General features: G+C 42.6%; 1 protein-coding gene across 31 annotated transcripts in view; it reads right to left on the bottom strand.

Annotated features, from left to right (window-relative positions):
* LOC117426531 (neurofascin-like) overlaps positions 1 to 23,492 on the bottom strand; it is a 66,372-nt gene that overhangs the window by 41,192 nt on the left and 1,688 nt on the right. For 27 of the 31 annotated variants that reach the window (XR_009309256.1, XR_009309257.1, XM_059003585.1 and 24 more), the window contains exon 2: positions 6,091 to 6,161. The exons of 1 other annotated variant lie outside the window; for it this stretch is intronic. Coding sequence is in view for 24 of the 30 variants with exons in the window: in XM_059003585.1 (XP_058859568.1) it covers positions 6,091 to 6,161 (71 nt within the window). In the remaining 6 variants the exon portion in view is untranslated. Of the gene's footprint in view, positions 1 to 6,090; positions 6,162 to 14,351; positions 14,622 to 23,492 lie in introns of those variants that run through there. 3 more of the 31 variants (XM_059003601.1, XM_059003607.1, XM_059003603.1) reach the window with 3 other exon arrangements.

Genomic DNA, 23,492 nt, shown 5'->3' with positions numbered 1-23,492 from the left:
TTACAATTTTACAACCTGCTGGTGCTTAAAGCAGGCTCGGAGCCTGACTGCTGGCTGGACCGACTAGGGCAACGGGCTGCAGTACAGCTGGGGAGAGGAAGGGGGTGCTGCAGGGCAAAAGCAGCAGAGAGTCATCCTAGAGGCCAGCTAGTTGCAGATCACAGGGCAGATACCAGAAGAGAGGAACAAAAACAAACCTTACACTATCATCTCTTTCTCAAGAAGCACACACAGTTCTCTCCTGAAGCGTTTAGCAATTCACTCAAATAGTGCCGAGTATCATGTTGATAGCAAATTACAAGGTGTAGTGAAGCACGGTGAATGCATGAAAAAACACAAACAAGTAAAGCACTGAGAAGTATGCCACAGCACATTGGTAAATGCATAGCATTATTATTATTAATTTCTACAAGATTGATTAAAAAGAAAAACTGTCAGGGTCTTTGTATCAGTGGTAAACACACACACAGGCAATGTGACGCTATCCTGCAGGGACAAAGTTTGTTTCTGCTATAGCAGAACATCAAAACACACAACACATTTACTAGGAGGAATAATAGGCAATAATCCGGGAGATCAGTGCTTAACATTTGCAGTATCTGAACGTTATATTATTTTCAGTGGCTGGGAGCCCTGGTTGACCAGGCAGTTTGTAACTGTAGTTTGTTCCATTGCACCCTGAGAATCTCTTATAAGTCATTGAATGAAATCTATAAAATCATAAATGGAATAGATAAAGTTAACCCAAGATACTAATTCAAATTAAGCACACAGAGAAGAACAGGGGGGATAAGTCTAGAACAGAAGGTAAGAAGCACTTTTTTACACAGAGTTATAAATGCATGGTATAGCCTACCAGGTGAAGTAGTAGGATCTAACACACTGGGAACATTTACAAAAAAGACTCGATTCTGTGCTTTTAAATTCGATCTCCCCAGTAAGGGAGAATGGTGTGCTAACAAGGGAAGAGCCTTCTTGGGCCAAATGGCCTTTTCTCATTCTGAAACTTTTCTTCTAATTAAAGGAAAATGAATTGCACTTGGACCAGTAGTCAGTACAGATTCAACAGCAGGTTTGATTGGGTTAGTGTGTATGTGTGTTTGTGCCCATGCTCCCTCCTGTTCTCAATACAGATGGCTCCCCACTGCAGCCTACAGTCCTCCATCAATAATGCAGCGTTCAAGGCAGCACAGAGCTGACAGGCGCAATGATTCCCCTCTGCAGCAGGGCCCGGGTGCACTGGACTGAGCGAAGCCGGCCATGGGACAGGGCAGGGGGAGGGCCAAGCTGGGATGAAGTCTTTGGTGCATTATAATACATTACAAACAGAGTCCCAGAACGCATTTAAATGCAGGATCTCTCTGTCCTTGGCTTACTCCTGAGCCTCATTGCTACAGCACGGACAAGCTGCTGGGGATGAGCTGGGAATCCCAGCTTCTCAGCTCTAACCACACTGCCTCCAGATCATACACATAGGAGAGTCAAGGGCTGAACTGGAATTCCCACTAAGATCTCTCAAGCTCTCATTCTGCTGTTGATCTGCACAGTGATAATAACACTACTGTGCTGAGCCCTCTCCATACAGCTGTATTGTACATTATAGTACTTACAGATATGATAAGGCATGCAAGGTGAACAGAGGGAAAGTCACTCAGTGACACGGTTAACAATCATGGCAGTCCCCCCCCACCCGAAGGCATTGACTGCCCATCTGTTGACAATCCACCCTCTCCCCCCCATGGGAAAAGAGGCACACCTCCCACACTAACCCTTCTGCTCCGGCTGTCACTCAGTGAAAGTAAAGCACGCGCCACCTCTTTCAGAGACTGCAGAGATGCAGAACAGGGACAGAACCACCACAGGACAGGAGGCAAGGAGTATGATGAATGAACACTTGAAACCTCCCAAAGTTCATTTGAAATGGAAGCTGTCACGCCACAGTGCAGGATAATACCAAGAAGAGAGATCGAAATACACTTTGTAACACAATTTTTGTTCCTGTTATTTCCTAATTGCTTATGCCTCAAAAGTATAGAAAATGGCTATTATTCCCCACAAACTTTGCTTTTGTGACCAGGACAGTGATATTTTGAAATTTACCTATTTCCAATGAGAAAACGGGCGAATTTGTGTCTTTTCGTTCACATAGTCAGAAAAAACAACATATGAATCCAAATTAACATGTATTTATACTAAAGTATAATACAAAAATGACTACAAAAGATTTAGAAGTGAGTAGTTTTTCGAGATTTACGATTATACTGTAAATCACTTTCACGAATCAGCCCCCAAATGTAGTCTCCCATCATGTTCTCGTTATACTGTCCTTGGTAGCGGCGTTCAAAGTCCAGTATATCCTGGTGGAAGCGCTCACCTTGCTCCTCCGAGTACGCTCCCATGTTCTCCTTGAATTTATCAAGATGAGCATCAAGGATATGGACTTTGAGGGACATCCTACAGCCCATAGTGCCGTAGTTCTTCACCAGAGTCTCAACCAGCTCCACATAGTTTTCGGCCTTGTGATTGCCCAGGAAGCCCCGAACCACTGCGACAAAGCTGTTCCAAGCCGCTTTCTCCTTACTAGTGAGCTTCTTGGGGAATTCATTGCACTCCAGGATCTTCTTTATCTGTGGTACGACGAAGACACTGGCTTTGACCTTTGCCTCAGACAGCTTATGGAAGAAGTCTTGAAGGTACTTGAAGGCTGCCGACTCCTTATCTAGAGCTCTGACAAATTGTTTCATAAGGCCCAATTTGATGTGCAGTGGTGGCATCAGCACCTTCCGGGGGTCCACCAGTGGCTCCCACTTGACGTTGTTCCTCCCCACAGAGAACTTGGTCCGCTGTGGCCAGTCCCGCCTGTGGTAGTGCGCCTTGGTGTCCCTGCTGTGCCAAATGCAAAGATAGCAGGGAAACTTGCTAAAACCGCCTTGGAGACCCATCAGGAATGCCACCATTTTGAAGTCTCCTATGACCTTGATGCCATCTCAGAAAAATGCAGATATGTATCCACTTAGGCAGCTGGAACTAAACTGAACTGGTGGGCTTAAGGCCCCTGTATTTATACTACTATTTATATTACTGGAAAGTTCTAGAAAGTTCTAGAAGTTACTCCAAGTTTACTCAGCACTGAATCTATCTGGAATGTTCTGGAAAATAGGTAAATTTCAAAATATCACTGTCCTGGTCACAAAAGCAAAGTTTGTGGGGAATAATAGCCATTTTCTATACTTTTGAGGCATAAGCAATTAGGAAATAACACTTACTACCCAGGAACCAAAAAAAAAAAAAAAATTGTTACATGGTGATATCAGCAGAACTGTGGATTTGTAAAACAGCACTACAGTGTTCCAAATAAAATGGAATGAACGCATCTCTACAAAACTCTGAGTGCAATGTAGAGGCCTGGGAAGCTGTTGTTGACTTTGTACTGTTGTTTCTTAGATCTGAAAAGAACACTATGTCACAAAAATGAAGATTGAGAGGGCAGGGGGTTAAAGGGTTAAACAAATTCTCTCTTTTTCCATTATCAGTTCAAGATGGCTGCCTAGCTGGCTGTCCCCCTGGGAAGTTGTCTTTCTGGGTCAGTGAGGGTCACGTCAAGAAGTCTGTATCCACGCTGCATGATGTTCAAGGGAGGGGACTGCTGGAGACACTTGAAGTCTATTCATGTTTTCCCTGCTGTTTATCTCCCACCCTTCTCCTTTCTCTTGTTTCCTCAACACATCCATCAATTCAAAAACACTCCAACAAAAATTATGAGATACAACGGCAAGCCAGCAAACATTTCAGCTAGCGCCTTCATCAGTTTTAAATGGCTCAGCTTGTTTTCTCTATGAAACCTGTATACAAAGGTGTGAAATGTAAAATGTAAAAGCAAAGGGTTTACACCAGAATAAAGTCACGTGGATGAATGTTTCTTCATACGTGTAATGAAGGCATTAGCTGCAAAATGTGCATGCGTGCCTTGTGTATTATTAAAGCTGTAACACGTAATGGATGAATGTGCAAAACCAGCGAAAGCATATTAAAGCACAGGCAAGCATGACAAAGCACTGGTAATTATGTATAAGCATCAAATCACCAGGCTAAACTTGTATCTTTTATTCGGGAACGAGTGCGTTAAGGCTCTGCCACCGATCTGAGTCACGGGTGCTGTTAAGGATTTTGACGTTCCTGATATCCACCCTCGCCCCCTGCAGGGCTGATAGGAGCCGTCCTGGTGTGACTTTGCCAGGAGCGCACTGCCAGTCCCAGCTGTCACTCAGGAGATGTGCCAAGGACCGGTCCGGGACAGCAGAGAGGCCGGTGGCACTGAGAGAGCCCCAGCCTGGGCTGGAGCACAGGGAACTGAGCTGCCCTATACGAGGTGAGTCTCTGTGGAGGTGGGGTCACTGTATTAAAAATACTGGTCTTAAGACAGCTAGACACAAACACAATCACAGTGATAAATCACACCCTGTAAAATATTTACTAAATTCAATTTGCGAGGGCAGTTTCTAAAACTAAAAACACGATCAGCAAATACTACGCAGCATACATACCCCCGCCATGAATCTTAACACATTCAGGGTGTCAGTACTATCATGAGAAAGTACCCAGTATGTAAAGAATGGAATAATGAAAGGTCTGCTGTAGACTCAATTGGATTGGTACAGTCAATACCTACAGGCACATCCACTACACATTATCTCTGCTGGGGGATTAAAATTACACACTGCTACCATTCAAATACATACAATGGGTACCCTTCAAAAAACTAATTCATAATACATTAATGTTAATGCTTTTCTTTTTACTATGTTATGAACCATGCTGCTGTATCTGTACTAGTGTGTTGCTGCACCAGGGCACCTGTTCAATATTCTCCCAGAACCACTGCAGTTAATACTCTGGGCTGATAAAGTGCCTGCTAGGCTTTCTTCTTCAAGATAATGCACTGGGTTACAATGGGATCTTACGGACACAAATCCATCCACTCTGGAGTGGGGGAGTATTCTTGCTTTAAGATATTAGAATCCGAGTGGTGAAGTGATGCTCTAGTCCACATTGATAAAGCTATGATATCCTGCATTAGGATTAGCAGACTAACTCTCTAGAAATACACAAAGCCAGGCTGACACAACCGTAATTTGGTATAAAGCAAAAAGCTGCTGGAAGTGGAAGCAAGCAAACTCTCCTTTAACTATGCAATAGAGCAACTGTATTGTATGACCTGGTCCAGGTTTGACCCCTGTAGCAGATTTCAGAAACATCTGTCTGCATGACTTAGTTTCCTCTAAGTTTTGCCTCGGTACAACTTGTTGTGTTGTCACTCTGGGCTGGCGATGTCCGTCACTCATCGTTCGTTTCTTAACTCAGACTGTGCAGCTGTCAGTCAGTGGTCTCCGTAGCGACAGCTCCATAGCACCCAGACCCCTCAGCGCCACACTCCTGTTCTATAAATACGTCTGTGAGCATCACACAGCATTAGTCACCTCCATCAGCCCTCAGCTCTCAGACACCAGACATTTCCCACCACAGGGGCTGACAGAGCCACAGTCCCCAACAAAACAGGCTTGTTACAGGGGGAGCTATCCTAAACACCCCCCCTGTGTGCTCCATTATACTGGTAAACTATGCACCGTGCCTATAGCGAGAGCCTATACCCTGCTCACAGACAAGCCATAGACAGTGCCCTAAACCAAAAGCAACAATTAGCATTGGGTTCAATTTAAATTACCTTTATATTATTGTCTTCTATAATAACTTGAGCTCATGAAAGGCATACACAGGGATAGTACAGGCTGTGGTAATGTGCATTTTTCCAAATTGCCCTGCAAGCATGCCTCAAGCCTGCCCTGGACTGGCGGGATCAGCTTTCTCTTAGAGGGAGGGAGCAGTTCAGTTTCCATGCCTCAAGCCTGCCCTGGACTGGTATGAACACCCTTTCTCATAGGGGGTGAGGGAACATTTCAGTCTCCATGCCTCAAGCTTACCCTGGACTGGAGGGAACACCCTTTCTCCATGCTTCAGGCATTGCAATTTGCATTGTGATAAAGCTGTAAATTTTCTCACCCTAACAAAATATTTAAAAAAATATATCCTTACCAAAAATTCAGGGTGCAGATAAAGTCCTGATATCCTGATAAGGTTTGAACAATTTCCTTCGTTAATGTCACCTGGAATAAACAGAAATGCATGCTTAATTGAAAAAAAATAACTACAGTTTATGATAGAACACTTTAATACATGCAGCAGATGATCGGTTTATTGGAGCTGGGGGAGAGAGCCCAACAGGTGTATTGTGTTTAGTGCCCAGCAGGGGGAGTATCTGTGGTTTGGATTATTATTACATACCCATGAAAAGACACAACGGTTTGTTATACATACAAAGACATTCCTATTTGATATGATACAAAGTAAAAGAAACAAATTGAAGCCTTCAGGTCCATTTTCATTCAGCATCCACAGTGTGTAATGGTGCCTGAGGATCTCAGATACTGGTCCACAAGTCATGAAATGACTGCTCGGAGACAGATTTCTGAATAACGTTCACTCCAGTACCAAACCACAACAAGAGCTGTTGTGGGCTACGTTGCTTATTGCCTTTGGCTGTGGTTTTGAGTTCTGTGTTGCTTTGTTCTACAATGCGACTATAAAACACAGCATTGTGTAATGCTCAGTGGTTGGCAATACCACATAATAGGAGACTGTCTCTTTGGAACTAAAACCAACAGTTTACTGTCCTCCTCGAGGAGCTGCGACCTCAGCTCTCAATGCACAACGATCTTTGCGCTCCAAAAGTTGAATGTTATTGTGAAATAATTGTTTTCTTAATAAACATCTGTTTGCTCGTTACTTTAAACGGACATTTAGTTACTGGAGAATCACCAACAATACATCAACACAAGCTGACAATGCCAACTTTCCCTAAGAACACGGAATGCATGAAAATACAGGGATTAAGAGTATGTTCTGCATTGTTGCTTAAAAGCTCTGGCCTTTCCTTTTGTGTCATGTATTATTGCTGGAAGGATCCCAACAGGCAGCTCTCAAATCCACTACTGCCCCCCCTGCTGACAGCACAGTGCCATTACCATCAGAAGAAAACCTGGTACCCCTACAATCACGACAGTTCAGTCTAAAATGATAACTCAGTTCTTCCACGTCACTAAGTGATATAACCACAGTCACCTTGTCCTCTGTAGAAACAACCAGACTGCGGTGCTGCCTTTAATTTATTAGCAATGATGAGCTCATGTTTTTGGTTTCTGCGCTGGCATGCACTCCCCGCGGCGTGCTCGCTGACATTTCTCCCCGTTTTTCACAGGCCCCTCATTGTTCAAACTGTTGCCACACAATGACCCTGCAAGTCAAAACACAGGGCTCCTCTTCAAACGAGAGTCTGCATCACTTTAGCCCCAAAGATAACACTGAAATAAAACCCTTCGGAGTGTGCAAACAAAATCAAAACCAGCTGCCTTTGACAACTCAAACAACAGACAAACAGCGTTGCCGTCAGTGCTGGGAAACTGTCTGAACCTCTCTGTGTTACTCTGCTACGCACTGGCTTTGACACCCTCCGCTTGAACGCTGCTCTTGAGACTGCTTCTCCTGATCAGTAATCTTTGATACAGAATACATGGCGGGGATTCATTTACACAGAAGGGTGAACTTCCTGTAGGGGGTTCTGTTTTTTTTTTGTCCAACCCTTGACCTTGTTGGTCAGAAAGTGCACGACTCTCTACCCCTGGAAGAGAGTCGCAGCCTGCTACTGTCCTCAACCTCTCCTGCTCCAATCAGAGTGACATGGCAGTCTGACATCACAATGGCATTCAGCCGGACGCCTGTGTTTACGCGTTTGAGCAGCTCAGCCAGCCTCTAGCGAACAGGACGTACCCAACGAAACAGTCCGGCATTGTCTTACAATGAGGGGTGACACACAAGGCTGAAAACAATAGCATCATTCAACCACGTTCATTGATATAAGGACAAGAATAGTTGCTTAAAGTCACTGCAAACACCAGAGGTCATCCGCTGCCTTTTTCACTGACCCTGTCCCCACGTATGCCAGGTGCACTTGATCATTCTTATATTGAGCCGGTCGTCAGCACTTCCTCTGTGACGAACTCCGTTCTGAGAATAAGCATTCTTGTCAGTTTCTCAGTGCGGCAGCCTGTGACTGCCCTGCTTGTCAGCAGTTTCAAGATAACAATTCTATCCAGATCCAGATATATTTTCACTGTTATGTACTATATTCCCCTAATGTTATTTTGAATAGCACACAGTGCCACCAATGGCTAAACATTGTAATATGGCCACTGATAAAGAATTAGCTAAGGGACAATGTTGTGAAAATCAAAATTCAACAGTACAAGTTTATAACTTTACCCGTCTGTTAAACTTTAATGATGTAATGAGGGCTGCTGCTGTTTTGATCAGTAAAATAGACCCCAGTGTCTCCGGGTGGCCAGATACTGTAACTGCAGCAAATCTGCATTTCCCACACCGAAATCGCTGCACAGTTCTAGAGAAAGCTCATGCCTTATCAAACAGCGCGAGAGAAAGAAAGGTGTGTTTCAGTTGTTTTCCCGGAAATGAGATGTAAATGTCAACGGATCTGTCTTGACTACAAAATGATTAGCCTTCAATTCCCACTGAAGCTAGCTTGAGAAAGTGGCACTTTAACTAGAAAAGAAGCAGTGATCCAGCAGGGTCAGGCATCAGTATCTTCTGTCACTTTGAATTCAACAGCACTGGCACAGCGCCTAATTATCTGTGAAAAAACACTGTTACTTCAGCTGCACCCACCCACAGCACCACTCCATTGACTTGCCGGGACTGTAGAGACCGCACTGTCAACCAATAGACTGCAGGAAGCACCCAGGCAATCACTTAATTAGCTTGTGAATCAGCCAATTAAAAGAGGACATACTCTATGTTTGATTTATGGGGTTAAAATATTTTAGCTGGCATTAGATTCGGTACTGTTTTTGATCCTTCCCCAATCAACGTGTTATCATGAACATAAAAAAGCATTTTCCCCATTCAATATAAAATATTACCGAATGCAAGGCGCATCCAGAATGAACATAAGGTACACTAATAATGCATAAACTCACAAAGCTGTCAGCTAGTCAAACATAATAGGATTCTTATAACCTAGCCACACTACCCTAATAATGCGCAATAAACACACGCTGAAGCCACACGACTGCCTTTCACTTCATTTATGATTGTGCATAATATGGTTAGTGTGAATAGGGTATTACTCACCCTCCCTGTTATTGGTCACTATCACGCTTACCTAACATCTGACATCTATCAATTACCTGTCTAATGCATGGGTACAATGATGGATAATGGACTCAGAGATAAACACCAGAATGGATCGAGGGATGAGTGGCTGGGACACATTAACAACAGCGTTGCAATATGCATTATTCCAGCTGTGAATTGAGGGGGGCTGTAATCCGCCCCCCCCCCCCCCCCCCCCTCCCACTGTCTCCACACAGATGACCTCAACTCTGGGTCTTTGCTTTTCTTAAGTTTTCTGGACATCAGATGGAGGTTCACTAAAAGCTTATTCCAGCTCCCTTCTAGAGTACCTCCCTCCCATCACTCCACTAAAACAATGCTGTTTCCTGTTCACTGTCTATATTGGGCTTTCAGGAATTACCTTTAACTTTGAACTTACAAAAAATACACAGAAGCACGGTTATATATATATAATGCAGTGTTAGGAATAGTAGTTTATTTTTATTGGTATGTATTTTGAAAGGACTATGTCCATCAGACATGTACTTCAATGTACAACTATGAAAGTGACTGCATGGCAGCTTTATTTAGGAGTTTAGTTTTAGGAGCTGCCTGATAGTGTGTATAATGAATTGGACACGGTCTCAATGAAACTAATTTGGTTATTTTCGGTTTTATTTCCAGTTGCTCTAGTGTATGTGTATTATTGTAATTGGGCCTTTTGTGCAACACCTTGATCTGTGTCTCCCATTTAAAAATGTTTAGTTATAAAAGGTGCAAATGGGAAATTCTCTCTTAGAACAGAATCCTGATAATAGAGAGGGGGAAGGAGGATTTATGGACAGAATCCCTAGGAACCGAGATCCCAGGGTCCTGAGAAGGTGAGATCTGAGGGAGGGGTAGAGTGCTGGGAGTTGACAGGAGCAATCAATCGCTGTTGCAGAATGACCTACTTTAAGAAAGAGGTTGAAAGACAGGATGCAGGAGATGCTGATGCAGAGAAGAGGCACAAGGGTCTCTTAATGCATCTTGTTTTCATTAATGGAATGCTCTGAAAATACCTGCTTAATTGTGGTGTGGTTAAAGTAATATGGAATTGAATTGAGTAATGGAATTGAATTGAGTGTGTGTGTGAAAAGGATGGCATGAGAATCCTTAATTATTGGGGGAGGGGCAGGGCTTACAGGAATGTTTTACATTTAATGAGTTTCAATTGGTCTGCCTGATACTACAGTCTTTAATAATTTAATTCTGAACATTTACAGCCATTGTATACTTACGTATTCTATAACAGAATTATCCTAAAATATTCATGACCTCGGCACCCCCCCACTTCTGAGAAGCTGCCTGCAGTCCTGACCCCCTCTTCACCCCCCCACACTCTGGCCTCCTTTTTCTCACTCAAACTTCGGGCATCATGACAAGTGGTTAAAAGTCTTGCTTTCGGCGGCTCCAGTCTCCTACACTGCTGCCAACACGCATTCACAGATCAGACGCAAGAATCGCAGCGCAAGACCTTGACAGGTCCTCACCTCTGTCATGCTGCAATGACTCAGTAAAACTGGACTTAACCCTTCCAGCTCCACCCAGGACTGCAGCACAGGATTAAACAGAACCATTCATTAATCTGCCACATGCGTTCATTACACACAGCACCACTGCATTGTGTAAGATTCCTGGTGTTGAAACAGGCCCCGGATTTGCTTGTCTTTACAGGACTCAAATTTAAGTGCTTGTTGTCAAGTTTCCAAAAGCATCAATGCCGGGCTTAGCCCTAAGCTGCAAATCAGTGTTGTAACTATAGGGGGAACAATTTGAAAAATTAAATTTTAAACAAAAGTCTATATCATCTATCAATAAAGCATCAATCAACAAGCACAAAAACCCACCACTGGATGCAAACAACAAACACTGCAATGAACATTGCTTCATGAACACAAGATACAACCCTGATAAACAATGGACCCAATTACCATTCAGACATAATACAAGATACACACACACACTCAGCTATTGACCTCTCTCCTTCAACACCACTCTGATCTGCTTGCCAGTTGCCTTGCCAACCCCAGTTGGGGTATTAAAAGTCCCAGAGGGAATGTGTTTGTATACGCTGGCGGGGGGGGCACGTGTAGATCCCCATTATTCACGCAGGCAGAAGGATGCAATCAGGAGAGGCAGGCAATGGGCTTTTAACCAGCTAGATACAGCTGCATATCATACAGCTGAGGAGATAAAACATTATTGTTCAGCCTACAAGACAAGACCCTAGGGAGATATAGAAATACCTGTCTCGGGGGAATCAGAGACAAAATTAAACAGAGATAAGGGGAAGGGAGCGGCTAAATGTGACTTCGTTTAAATCAATGCCGAAGAGTTTTTTGAAACGGAAGTGTTTTTATTACCAGGTGATACTCTGGGTGACAGTCAAGTTCTTTTTTTGTCTTAAAAAAAAAATGTTTTAATCATTTTCCTTCTTATCGTCATTATTATTATTAGAATAAAAAATATATACAGTCCAGATAGGAGGATGTGGCAAGCTCAGCGCTGTGTACTGCAAATTAAAAAGAAGCAGTCGGTTACAAATGCAGACGATGGTGATTTGTCGAAGGCTAGTTAACCCCTTTGTCACGCAGAGTCTCCAGTAGACACAGGAACTGTTGCTGGGCCTCATTTGTCTGGCTCAGTCCACCTGCCTGTGGTTTCCATGGTGATTAACAACATTCCGTGGCTCCCATCAGCTCTTGGCAAGCTGCCCCCCCCTAGGCGGTAGCCAGCTTTACAAAGACAAAGGGATGCGAGCCATAATTGGTGAAGAGCCACGAACAAGAGGTGGAGATTAACAGTAACACATTCCCTCTGGGCTTTGAGAGGGGATGGCTATGCTGTGACAAATGGGTTAATCAGACCCTTATAAAATGTACCTTACAGTTACCGGGATGGAAATAAAACTCCCATTGCTTAGCAGTTTCAGCCACTTCACGTTTTACCTTGAGTTTAATTGATAGGTATGAATTAACACATGAAGTAACAATCGATTAATAGACTCGGAGAAGGGTTCTTGAACTAGCTGGGTTTGAACCCGGAATGATGGAAGTTTCTCTTTCCAGAATTGCTGTCTCACCTGGATCACGGCTGGATATTGAAAGCAAAAGTCTAAGCCACAAAATCCATCTTGTCAGTGAAATATATAACTGCACAACGAGGCAGTACTAGTGAAAGACATTCATTTATCAACATGGGGGTACAAGTGTTTTATGCTTGACTGAGAAATGATGTGTCAGCCTCCTCATGACTGAATGCTGAAGGCAGATGTATAAGCTACAAAATGTGGTTTCAAACTGATAAATCACATATTTAATTGCGCAAGTCAGTAACGAACTTCAGCTCTGAATCAGAAAACATGAACTAACCAAAGGGTGGTGTGTTCAAATCCGTTTTTCTTCAGGTGATTCCAAAATGTGCGCTAAAATGATCCTGAGGAAAACTTGTCTGAATGTCTCCATAAAGAGGCACATTAGATAAACAATTACCAGGACTGTGTAATAATTCCCTGTAACACTGCTTAATGCTTCCAAAAACAGGCACTATTTTTCCACTACACACACACATTAAATCTCCCATCTCCTCTTAACCAGCTCCGTGCAAAGGAAGTCGAGCCACATCAGAACCACTGTCTAGCTTTCGGGCTTGTCATATCAGTGAAGATTCATCTCTACACAGAGAGAAAGCTCTCTCCTTACTGAGTCTTACTAAAAATACATGCAGCCTCAGCTTTGCACTCTGCAGAAGTACAGGCGTACACTGTGTGCAAATGACAGCAAGAACACAAACAGAAGATAACACGTAGCACTGGCCCAGTCCATCACCTGGCTATCAGATTATAACCCTAAGACACTGGGACCAGGACATCACATTTCTTACCTGTGTTAAGGTGCTTAAACCTGAGTTCAGGAGCTGATCTTGAGTTAAATTGCCGGCCATTGATTGATGTAACCTCGGCTAGCTCTGCCTAAGTGTAAGTAAGTTACATATGTCTATGATAGACATCTAGAACCAAAGAGCAGCTCCTGATCTCCTTGTCAAAGCACTGTAACTCAGACTAATCACTGCAATAAAAACATTAGAAATCATTGCAAACATAAAACAAAAATGATACCTTAGAGATAAAAAGAAAATGTAATTTGAAGCTACATAGAAAATTATAATGAAATAAATTCAAATGGCCCAAGGCTGGAGGCACTTGAAGCTGGGCAACCCCAAAGAGTTATTGTCATTTTGTCTGGACAGACTGGAGGACAGACTTCGGGAGATCAACTGCCTTTCCCGTGTTATTAATGGATACTGGAGAGTAAGACATTAAATGCAATCCTCTTCAAGGATTAACAGACAGATGTTGGTGATCGAACAATACATTGATGACAATGGACAACAACACACTGCACCAATCAACAGTGCTGGTTACTAGACTCAACTAACCAACATTTACAATTAGTGAGCACTTTACCGTTGAGATAACCTTTAAGATCTGTCATGTAACCGTCTCTTAGCACCATAAGAAAAAAGATGTCCCAGTAGAATACTGGTGTTTCAACAAAGAACAACTGACAAAAAATACAACCATTCCTTTCCAAACAAAAACATGGCACAGACAGTATAGAAATGTGATCTTTTTAACAACAAAAACTGTACGTAATATTTAATTTCTGATTAATAATAATAATAATAATAATAATAATAATAATAATAATAATAATAATAATAATAATGAATGGACGAATAATAATATCCACATACTTTAAAAGTAAATACCAGACCTTTTTATTTTAAATGTCTAACAAACATCAATCATGTTTAATGTTAGCATTTCAAAACACCTCAATAGATGCATCAATAACAGTGGCGGTTTTTGATATCTGATCTCTCCGTCTGCCACACGATACAAAATGATGTGTTACAAAGGGACTTGCACATATAAACAGACACACTGTCTCACACACAAGGAAACAAACACTCCCCATATGAACCACATCTCTCGCCAACAACAAACTTTGTATTAATATTAACACAAGCCATTCCATACGAGTGAAGAAAAAAAAATTGAAATATACCGCTTGTTCGTTTTAGGTTAAAAACATTTCTCCCCAGGGTTGAACCATCTTCAACTGGAGAAATCCTTCCAAATGTACTGAAACGGCAGTAATAATTGTCCTTAACAATTCTTCAGATGACTCAGAATCCAGGTATTGGGCTGGACCCTGATTGTTCGAATCTAGAAGATGCTGTCTGTCAGTGGGACTATATCTTGTTTTATCTATCACCTCTGTGACTCTCTGTTACATTACACACATACACCAACACTGTCTCTCTCTCTCTCCGGTTCTCTGTCCCTCTGTCCCTCCCCACCACCTCATGAATAATGAATGAGCTCCAGCCTTCCGCACACAAAGGCAGAGCATGCAGACACTGGCCCCTCCCCAGTTCCATGAAGGAAGCAAGATGCCTGGAGGATCACACTGCTTCTCTTAGTCCTTCAATAGCACAGGGCATGTCACAGCACCTGGCTTGACCCCTTCACCTCCAACCATTTTCTTGAGGTTGGTGTCTATCCAGAACAAAGCTGCCACAATAAAAATCAATTGCATATCATCAATCTGACGAGCCTGGTGCGTCTACCATCCGCACTTTCTGTATAAGCTTGTCATGACTAATGACAATTATGCATTAGGGACTATTTCAAAGGGGGAAGTGTATTGCATTATTGAAACCGTGATTCCTGATGCACAGGGAAGGGCAGACTGGAAGTGTGAGAAATAGTGGAGATGATTCTTAAAATGACGGTTTAAATGGGGGTGATTTGCACTTCCTGTCTCAGAAAGGAGTGAAGTGGTCAAATCCTGACTGGCATGAGTCTAAAATGATAGACTGTCTGCCTCTCAGGCCTTCAGTTTTTACCACAAGCCTACACTGTCTCCCAAGTCCCTCACCTCTGACCACATGGCCACACTGCCTTCCTCCCATTCCCTCACTCCTGTTGATTAACAAACTGACCATCCACTATTTATTTAGCGTGTCTCAAATTTTTGATGCCTCTGACATCCAGAATGTGGGTTTTTTCGCTGGCAACAACTCAACCCTACAACTCAGCATGAATGAAATGCTTGTTTTCTTTTTTTCTTTAATACAAGCCTGCAGTGAGAAAAACAACGCCCCCTATGCCACTGGTACAGGCCAACGAGTTACTGTTATTTCTTTGTGGCAAACGCAGTGAGGGGTTAAACCATTAGCCATTTTGGAGGGGGGCAACATTACTACCCCAAAAGTCAGGGGAATATAATTACACTGTTGGCTTTAACCCTAAAGCCCCTCCATTGTTTTGTTTTTTTTATGAATAACTTAACTATTCACTTCCCTGAGCCGTATGCTGCTCATATTCAGAATCAGAACATCATCATAGTGCGGTCAAGAGTTCCTCTAAATATGTGCATCATACAATAGGTACACCAAACCTGGCCCGAATTCAAGACAGGGATGTTAACGTCGATGAAACAAGTCGTTTTTGACCTCTCCCCCATAGAGTAAAATGACCAAGTCGCAGCATTTAAAAATCTTCACACCGGTTGAATTCATGAGAAGGGAACTAAATTACATGAAGTGAGTTGTTTCAGTTATAGTTCAAACATCCACACAGGAAACAAAGAAAACAACTTCCTGTTGACTTTTCAATGCAGCCTCCTGGCTTCTTCGCTCCGGTAGTACAGCAGCCACAACATGTGGGTAGCTATTGGCAAGCACTCATTTAAGATATTTTATTTGCAAACTGAAAGTTTTACATTGATTAATACTCTTTCAAATCCCATCGCACTGTGCTGTCTTGGAAGCAGCTGATACCAGAGGTATAGTAAAAGGGCTAAGCAGAGTGTTTTCCCGTAAGTGCCTCTCTTTTATGATAAACGCACATACCACAGAGAGACAGAGTGTGTGGGAAACAAATGCAGCCCCGATCCTCGAAGCATTGCACTGGCAGACGTGGGTTTAAAGGAATTCATGTTCCATGGAGAAAACTATCAAGACATGCAGTATTACAAAATACATAATCAAACAGACTCACACAACAAAAAACAAGAGCAGGTCCAGACCATCCCTCCACAGCTCACTAACTCTGAAGTGTTTTACGATGTGCTAGGCGCAGCTACATTGAATTGTGCATGACGTTTAAATTTACAGTAATAAACCATTGAAAAACACAGAATCTCAAAAGCTGAAAGAAAGCACTCTAAAATGGTACCAAAAGAAGATTAGACCATGACAGTGTGTTCTCAGACACTTGAATTGTTTTCTGGTCCTTGACTTTGTGACCGAGGACAGGGGGAAGGAATATAGGAGATTGGGATGATCAGAACTTTAAAATCCACAGCAGTCGCTGGGGTCCATTTTTACCAGTAGCAGATCAAATCAAATTAGGTTAATTATTATTGTAATCATTTTGAGGGAATTACTTTCACTGTGCACTAACAATAACTGAGGAATGCCAGCCATCACAATGCAAGCGAAAAAGAAAAAAAAAAGTGAGGATCAAAATGAACAGTTCCTCCAACCCAACGCATCTCTTGAAATCTCAATAGTTTTTCTTTTTTTTTTACAAGGTACTGCGCAGTGAGTCTGTACCACCCTCCAGATAACACCACGCCAGCATGCCAGCAGCCCCTGACAGAGGTGCTTTATTTCAGCTAAGGCTAGGCGCACGTGCAACCGGCGGCTGTCATGCTGCAGCTGGGGGGAAAGGGCCTGTGGGTGACTCTTCAACACAGACTTGCTTTTCATAGCAGAGGACAGAGAAGACTCCTTTACCCAGTGCTGAGGGCTGGCGTGTAGGCATCACTAAGGGTAAGAAATTCCACTCAAGCACAAGAACCCTTCATACAATGGGCCATTGTTATACGGCAGTGCTTCAGGTGCGCAGCTGCCAGAGAGTGCTTACAAATTTAAACAGGAGCCTTCCCACAGCAGTGTATCAACAAGCCACATAAAGCAGAGACTAGCACAGGCAGCAGAAGGTGCGAGACGTTCTATATAGACAGTCGAGCTGTAAGTATGAAGTATACACATGTTTGTTTGTGGGGGTGGAGAGGTTGAATGAGTACTGTCGCGGTTACATCTGATTCAAAAGAAAAGCAGCCTTGGACCACTGATAAAAACGACACAATAGCTTGTTGACTTGCTTTACAGACACCTCCACTCACACACGCACATATTGTTCACAATGTCCCGATTGTACGCCACTAACAAACAGAGTTAAATCAAGTGAAAGAGATTGGAATGTGCCGATTGGGACCAGCTGTAGGTTGAATAGCAGGATTAGACAGTGAATGGAGGGGCGGAGGGTCTGCTGTAGGGATCCGCTCTGTGCCTCTGCAGTCCTGTGGTGATGACACGGTCACTGCAGCAGATGTGTGCCAACCTGCTATAGGAGATTGGACAGTGAATAGGAGCAGACCAGCCAAAAGAGCCTTTACATTTACCAAGGGCTGCTGACAGCATTAACCCTTTAACTGCTTCGCCCCGCCCGGCACCCCCCCGCTAACACCTGCTTGCTTTGTATATTTCAAAGAAATTATCATTGATTGCGATATTGCAGTATATTCTGCTTTCTAGTCTGTGACCTGATCTGTGAATGATTCATTCATCTAATACTAACTCAGCAAATGCTTTTGGTTTATGCGCCAATTTATGGCATTCTTGGCGCACCATTGAAAGAAAAACAAACACGGAAGAACCACGCAGGAGCATGCCTTTTTGACTCTGAAGAAAGCTGCATTTTACGAGAGAGAAAGTTTGCATCCCTCCAGCTTAATGTCACATTAGCATGATTGTGGGACCCTGCATCTTTCACATTATACAGTAGTTTCATACTGTATACTACAATAAATGCTAAAAAAAATAGCATAGTTTAGAAATACTAAAAGAAACATTATAAATTCAATGACCAACATTTGAATGCCATATCACACTGACGGCACTGAAAAAGATTTTTAGTGGAAACGTTTGTCACTGATTTGATAGTATAGTTTAGCATTTTGAATATGGGTTAAGATCCCTCAATAATCTGCAGTCACATGTATTGGCACTTTCACTGCCGTTGGTATAATATTAACCCTTTACTGCCCTGGGTATGTTTCCATAACTATTTAATGCCTATTTTTTCAGTGTCAAAGATATTGGACAATGGGCAACAAGCCTCAAGCTTGCCTGCCAGTGACTGCTGTTTCAGGGAATCCGCCCAGCAGGGTTGGGGTTAACAGCGCCTGGGAGAGAGGACAGGCTCCTGGCAACAGGGGATCTGGGCATGGACCCTAATCACACTATCAGAACTTCTGTTTTGCTCTTCACAAACAGACTGCCCAAATACTCGCGCTGAATATTTAACTCTGCAGCTGATGGTACATTTGATTACAAGTTGTTCTTCCAGTTTTTATTATAGTAACACGCGCTTGGCTGAAAGACATTCACTAAAGTACATGCTTGCCTGTTTTTTCTTTTGAGTGTAGTAACGTACATGTGTAAAAACTAGACAGCAGTCTAAAGCTGTTTTATGAAGATCCAGAAGTATAGAAATGTGTTTTCAAAAAAGAAGTCGTTTATAAGTTCATCAGCAACTCTTCAGTGGTTCCGAAAAACGAATAGCAAACCCATGTTAGCATTAAAAAGAATATTTCAATAACAGGGTCTACTAATATACAGCTGGAGATCTCATCCCTTAAGTATGCAGCACTCCTCAACACAACCTGGATAGGTGCAGGCAGCCATCTGGGGTCTGGAAACAGGATCTCTAGCAGTGCTAGAACAAGGCACAATAGATAGCTTCCCAGCACAAATTATAATCTTACATTTCTAAAGAACTTTTTCACGCACGGAAGCATCCCCGAGGGCTTAACGAAGCAGGGGAGCGACAGAGCAAGGTGGGCTGCTATGAGAGGTTCAGCAGAACTCCACATGCTGCAGAGGGCAGTGCGTTACAGCCTGGCACAGGAGCACGCTGCAAACCCGTTCTGTTACACTTCCTGTGGTTGTGTTGTTTTTGTCAATGTGAATCAATTTCCAGCCGATCCCATGCTCGATGCAATTCCTAAAGGCTGTTATTCAGGAAGCTGGTCTGGGATTACTTGAATAACAGTACAGTTGAATATGACCCTTTTTTATGATAGTATCAATGACTAAAACAATGCCCTAGTTTGATCGCAGTTGGATAAGTGGTTCTTGAGGTGTATATAAATAAATAGCACAATACTAAGATTTTTCTAGTTTTAAAAGTTCAGCCCGACTCTACTGTGTCTGCACCTGCCCTGCTCTCCGATTACAGTACCCCCTCTAGCCAACAGGAGGTGCTGTAGTAACTATTGTCTTATCCTAGTAACGGAATAGTTCTTCCCCACTCTTGGCCATTGTGTGCTGATTCTCCATCACAATAGCCAGCAGCTGGAGGGCAGTGCTGTGGGGTACTGTAGAGAGGTAATGCACTCCAATTACTGGCTGAACTAACCATCTGCAGCCTGGGTGTCACAACATCTGCCTAAAATCAATACCAAACTAACAGCCCTTCTCTCTCTCTCTCTCTCTCTCTCTCTCTCTCTCTCTCTCTCTCTCTCTCTCTCTCTCTCTCTCTCTCTCACACACACACACACACACACACACACACTGACACACACACACACACACACACACACACGCACACACCCTCACACTCACACAGTACCGCTCACACACATGCATTCATGGTGAGTTCAACACTGCAGGGCTACTCGTTCAAGCTCACTGGCTTCTCCTTCATTTTATTATGAGCTTCAATGGAGACCGCAATCCTACAGGATACCCTAATGTTTTCAAGCACAGCTCCAGAACTGAGCTTTAAATGCACTGGGCTTGACTGGGCAAGTCGTCACTAACAATCAATAACAATCTATGCTACTGCATCGCATTTTGCACACAGATGCAACTTCTGTTGTTTCTCCACATAGGTGGGTAAAAGGGGATTACTGTTCTGTAAAATGCTCCAAAAACTCCAGCTGGTTTTATTACCTGGTGAACAGAGATAGGTTACGGATTCTAATTATTACCGGTTCAATGCAGACTTCCTAATTAACAACAAAAACGACTAATTTAGCCATAACTGGGTCTGCTCTCTTAAGACAGGGACCTGAAACATTAGGATGCTCCCCTGAGGTTATGAAAGATTAATGCCCAAGTTTCCGGGCTTGCTGAAATGACTCATAGTGAGTTACAGCGCAGTTAATGAGAACATGCTTATACTGACTTGCCTTTACAAATTAAACAACTTTAAAAAAAATATATTTGTGTTCCACACAGCTTGCACTGCACTTGTGGACACAAAGAGGAGCAAGACCTTACCTTGGATGCATATCAGAAAACATCATTTATTTTTCCATTAACCACTATTGATCCGGCTGTAACTATTTACACTGGAACTGCTGTGACGTTAATCAGGTGCAAAATGAAGATATCCCCAGGACAGTTTTGCTTGGCAGACTGTTGTGTTTTTATTATATATTTTTGGGAATGTGGCCCCATAACTATTAATTAAAAAAAAAAGTCAGCAATAAATTTTAATACAAAATAAAATATGTGCACGTAGTTTGCCTTCCTGCCAGATACGATTGCATTTATATTAGCATTTTAGTAGTTTGCTTTCTCCGGTAAACGACATGACTTTTCAAAGAGGTTCTGCAAATGGATCATTAACATTTAGATATGTAAACACAGTTACTTCTACCCCTGCTATAAACAAGCCCATTTTCCAAACACATTTGCGAACTCTGACCTTTAGGATAATTAAAAAAATGAATTAAAAAAAAAACCTTTATGATCCTTACATGTTGATAGAAAGCAGATTTGCTACTCTGCCATTTATACCCAATTAGGAGCCCATAGCCAGCCCTGTTATTGGTTTGATACAAATTGCCTTCAGATTTACTGCTCCCCTTTTCTGAGAAGGCCTATTGGCATCAAAGCAGGTTCTATTTAATCTCATTACCCTCTGGCCTGGACAGACAATTCTACAATGCACCGTTCAAGTCTGTCTGTCATAGCGGACTGTGTTTAATGCAGCAGGATTGATTTATTTGAGAAGTTATTGATTGAGATTTATGCTTTCCTGTCTCTGAGCTGCAGCATGCCTCAAACCTCCAATCTGCATGTGCTCTACTTTCTCCCAAACCAAGGCTGAGCTCTTTCTGCTTTCCTGACCGAACATAAGGGTGTTAAGCCAAAATGCTAATGAACTCGAAGTCAGTGTGTCCTTCCCAAGGAAATCTGTCTTATTCAATCAGACGTGCGTCTGCTGTTTCAAAACTGCTTTCATGCGGTTTACATATGATTGTGGTTTTATTGGCAGTCCACAAGCTGTTCCAGTTAAAAAACATGAACTCTGCATCCTTTTTTTTAAAAGTAAACTTTGTGGGTTTTTTTTCGTGTTACTGGAACGAGTAGACAGTAACACCGTTCCAAGATCTGCTCCACTAACTTACATATCTTTCTTTCTTTCTTTCTTTCTTTCTTTCAGTTCTCTTGGCCCCACTTTTTCAAACAATAGAGACAAGGGTTTCCCCGAGGGCGATGCACAGAGTTTAAATATCAAAGCCTCTATTGAGAGTCTGTCTGTGCTGTTTAGCACCAGAGTGGCTCTTTCACTAGTTGCTATTGTCCATCTGCTGATACAAAAAAAAAATGTAAAAAAAAAGATATGTGTCCAGAAGTGCCAGACACAATTTCTGTTTCTCCTTTATTTTATTTTATTTTATTTTATTAAGAATAGATTCCTCTCTCTCTCTGTGTCAGCTGGGGAGCAAAAAAAATAAAAAATTAAACAAAAAAACAAGTTCTCAGTGTCTGCCTGCACTGCAGACAGCTGTTATTTGTGGACTCATGTGTGAAGAATGAATAAAGGCACCAGGGGAACGCCACACGACCCCACAGTAAAATGGTGTAATGTATTTAGTACCCAGCAGGTGTCTAGGACTAATATGGAAAGTAGTTATCCCATGTATATTGTCAAGGATATATATTATACACCGAGACATGTGATAGAGATAGAGAGAGGTGCGTTTTTCATTTGGTTTTGTTTCTGAAACCTCTTTCTCGCTGACTGCGACTGCCTCACACTCCTGTCACATCCACAGTTCTCGTCTCGTCTGTCCGGAGTTCGAAATGCTCAAGCAAGCCGGCTGTGACTCGGGTCTAGAGTGAAAGGGACAGGCTGTCACTGAACCTCAGGGCTCCCGCTTTTGAGTGCTTTACACAGAGAGCGCAGTCTACGAAGACAGGGAGAGGCGTTAGAGAGGGCCGATTGTCTCTGCAAATGGGGAGCAAGAAGCTGAGCAAGAGATTTGTAAAACTGTTTCAGTGATCACTTTTCTGTTCATTCTTTAACCATGCTTGTCTTTACTTCGCTTTTCTATGCTTTTAGCACAGCTGCAATATTGGTTAGCCTGTTAGAATGACTAAACCCTAGTCCGGGATTGATTTACACATTAAGAGGCAGCATCAAACACTTTCACAAATGCACTTCAAGACACAGTTCCCAACATTAAAGCACTGTTGTGGGAGAGGAGGCGGGGAACAGGAGGAAAGGGAACGGTTGTTCATTAATTCAGAAGACAGAAGAGGGGCTGGACAGGATTTCATTTCATTTCTTTCGTTTTTTACACCCAATTGGAATGTCATCTCAGTACTTCACCACACTTACCAATCAGGACGACTTTGAATAAGAGAGTTCAAAGCAGCAATGCAGTGTGCATTATTATGAGAAAGTGAACGTCTTATACACTTCACCTCTCCTTTACGGTCTATCTGTGGGTGACAGAATCAGTCAGCTACACTCGGTGCTGCTCCTGCTCCTTCTCTTCACATCTGATACTGTATGAGACAGGGCCGACCGTGCATAAAATACTCCAATAGACATATTTTACCCCACTCGTGCCAGCAGCTTCACCTCCCGCCAGTGTTTAAATCTACAGAACTTGAGTTGCATCTTAGATCTAGACACCTGCTGGTCACTAAACACATTACACCCTGTTTTAATAGCCCTACACCTTTCCACTAGTATTCAATTGTATATATACAGCTTGTGCAACGGAACAAAATGATGCAGTTATAAAGACATAGAAATAGTGTCTTTCCTTTAGCCAGACCCTAGCTAGTCCAGGTACTGTGAGCTGGCTTGTGTTAATTCCATTTTA

This window comes from Acipenser ruthenus, chromosome 29 (assembly GCF_902713425.1).
Source record: "Acipenser ruthenus chromosome 29, fAciRut3.2 maternal haplotype, whole genome shotgun sequence".
NCBI lineage: Eukaryota > Metazoa > Chordata > Actinopteri > Acipenseriformes > Acipenseridae > Acipenser > Acipenser ruthenus.
The sequence above is the reverse complement of the archived record's forward strand: the minus strand, read 5'-3'. Positions and strand labels throughout refer to the sequence as shown.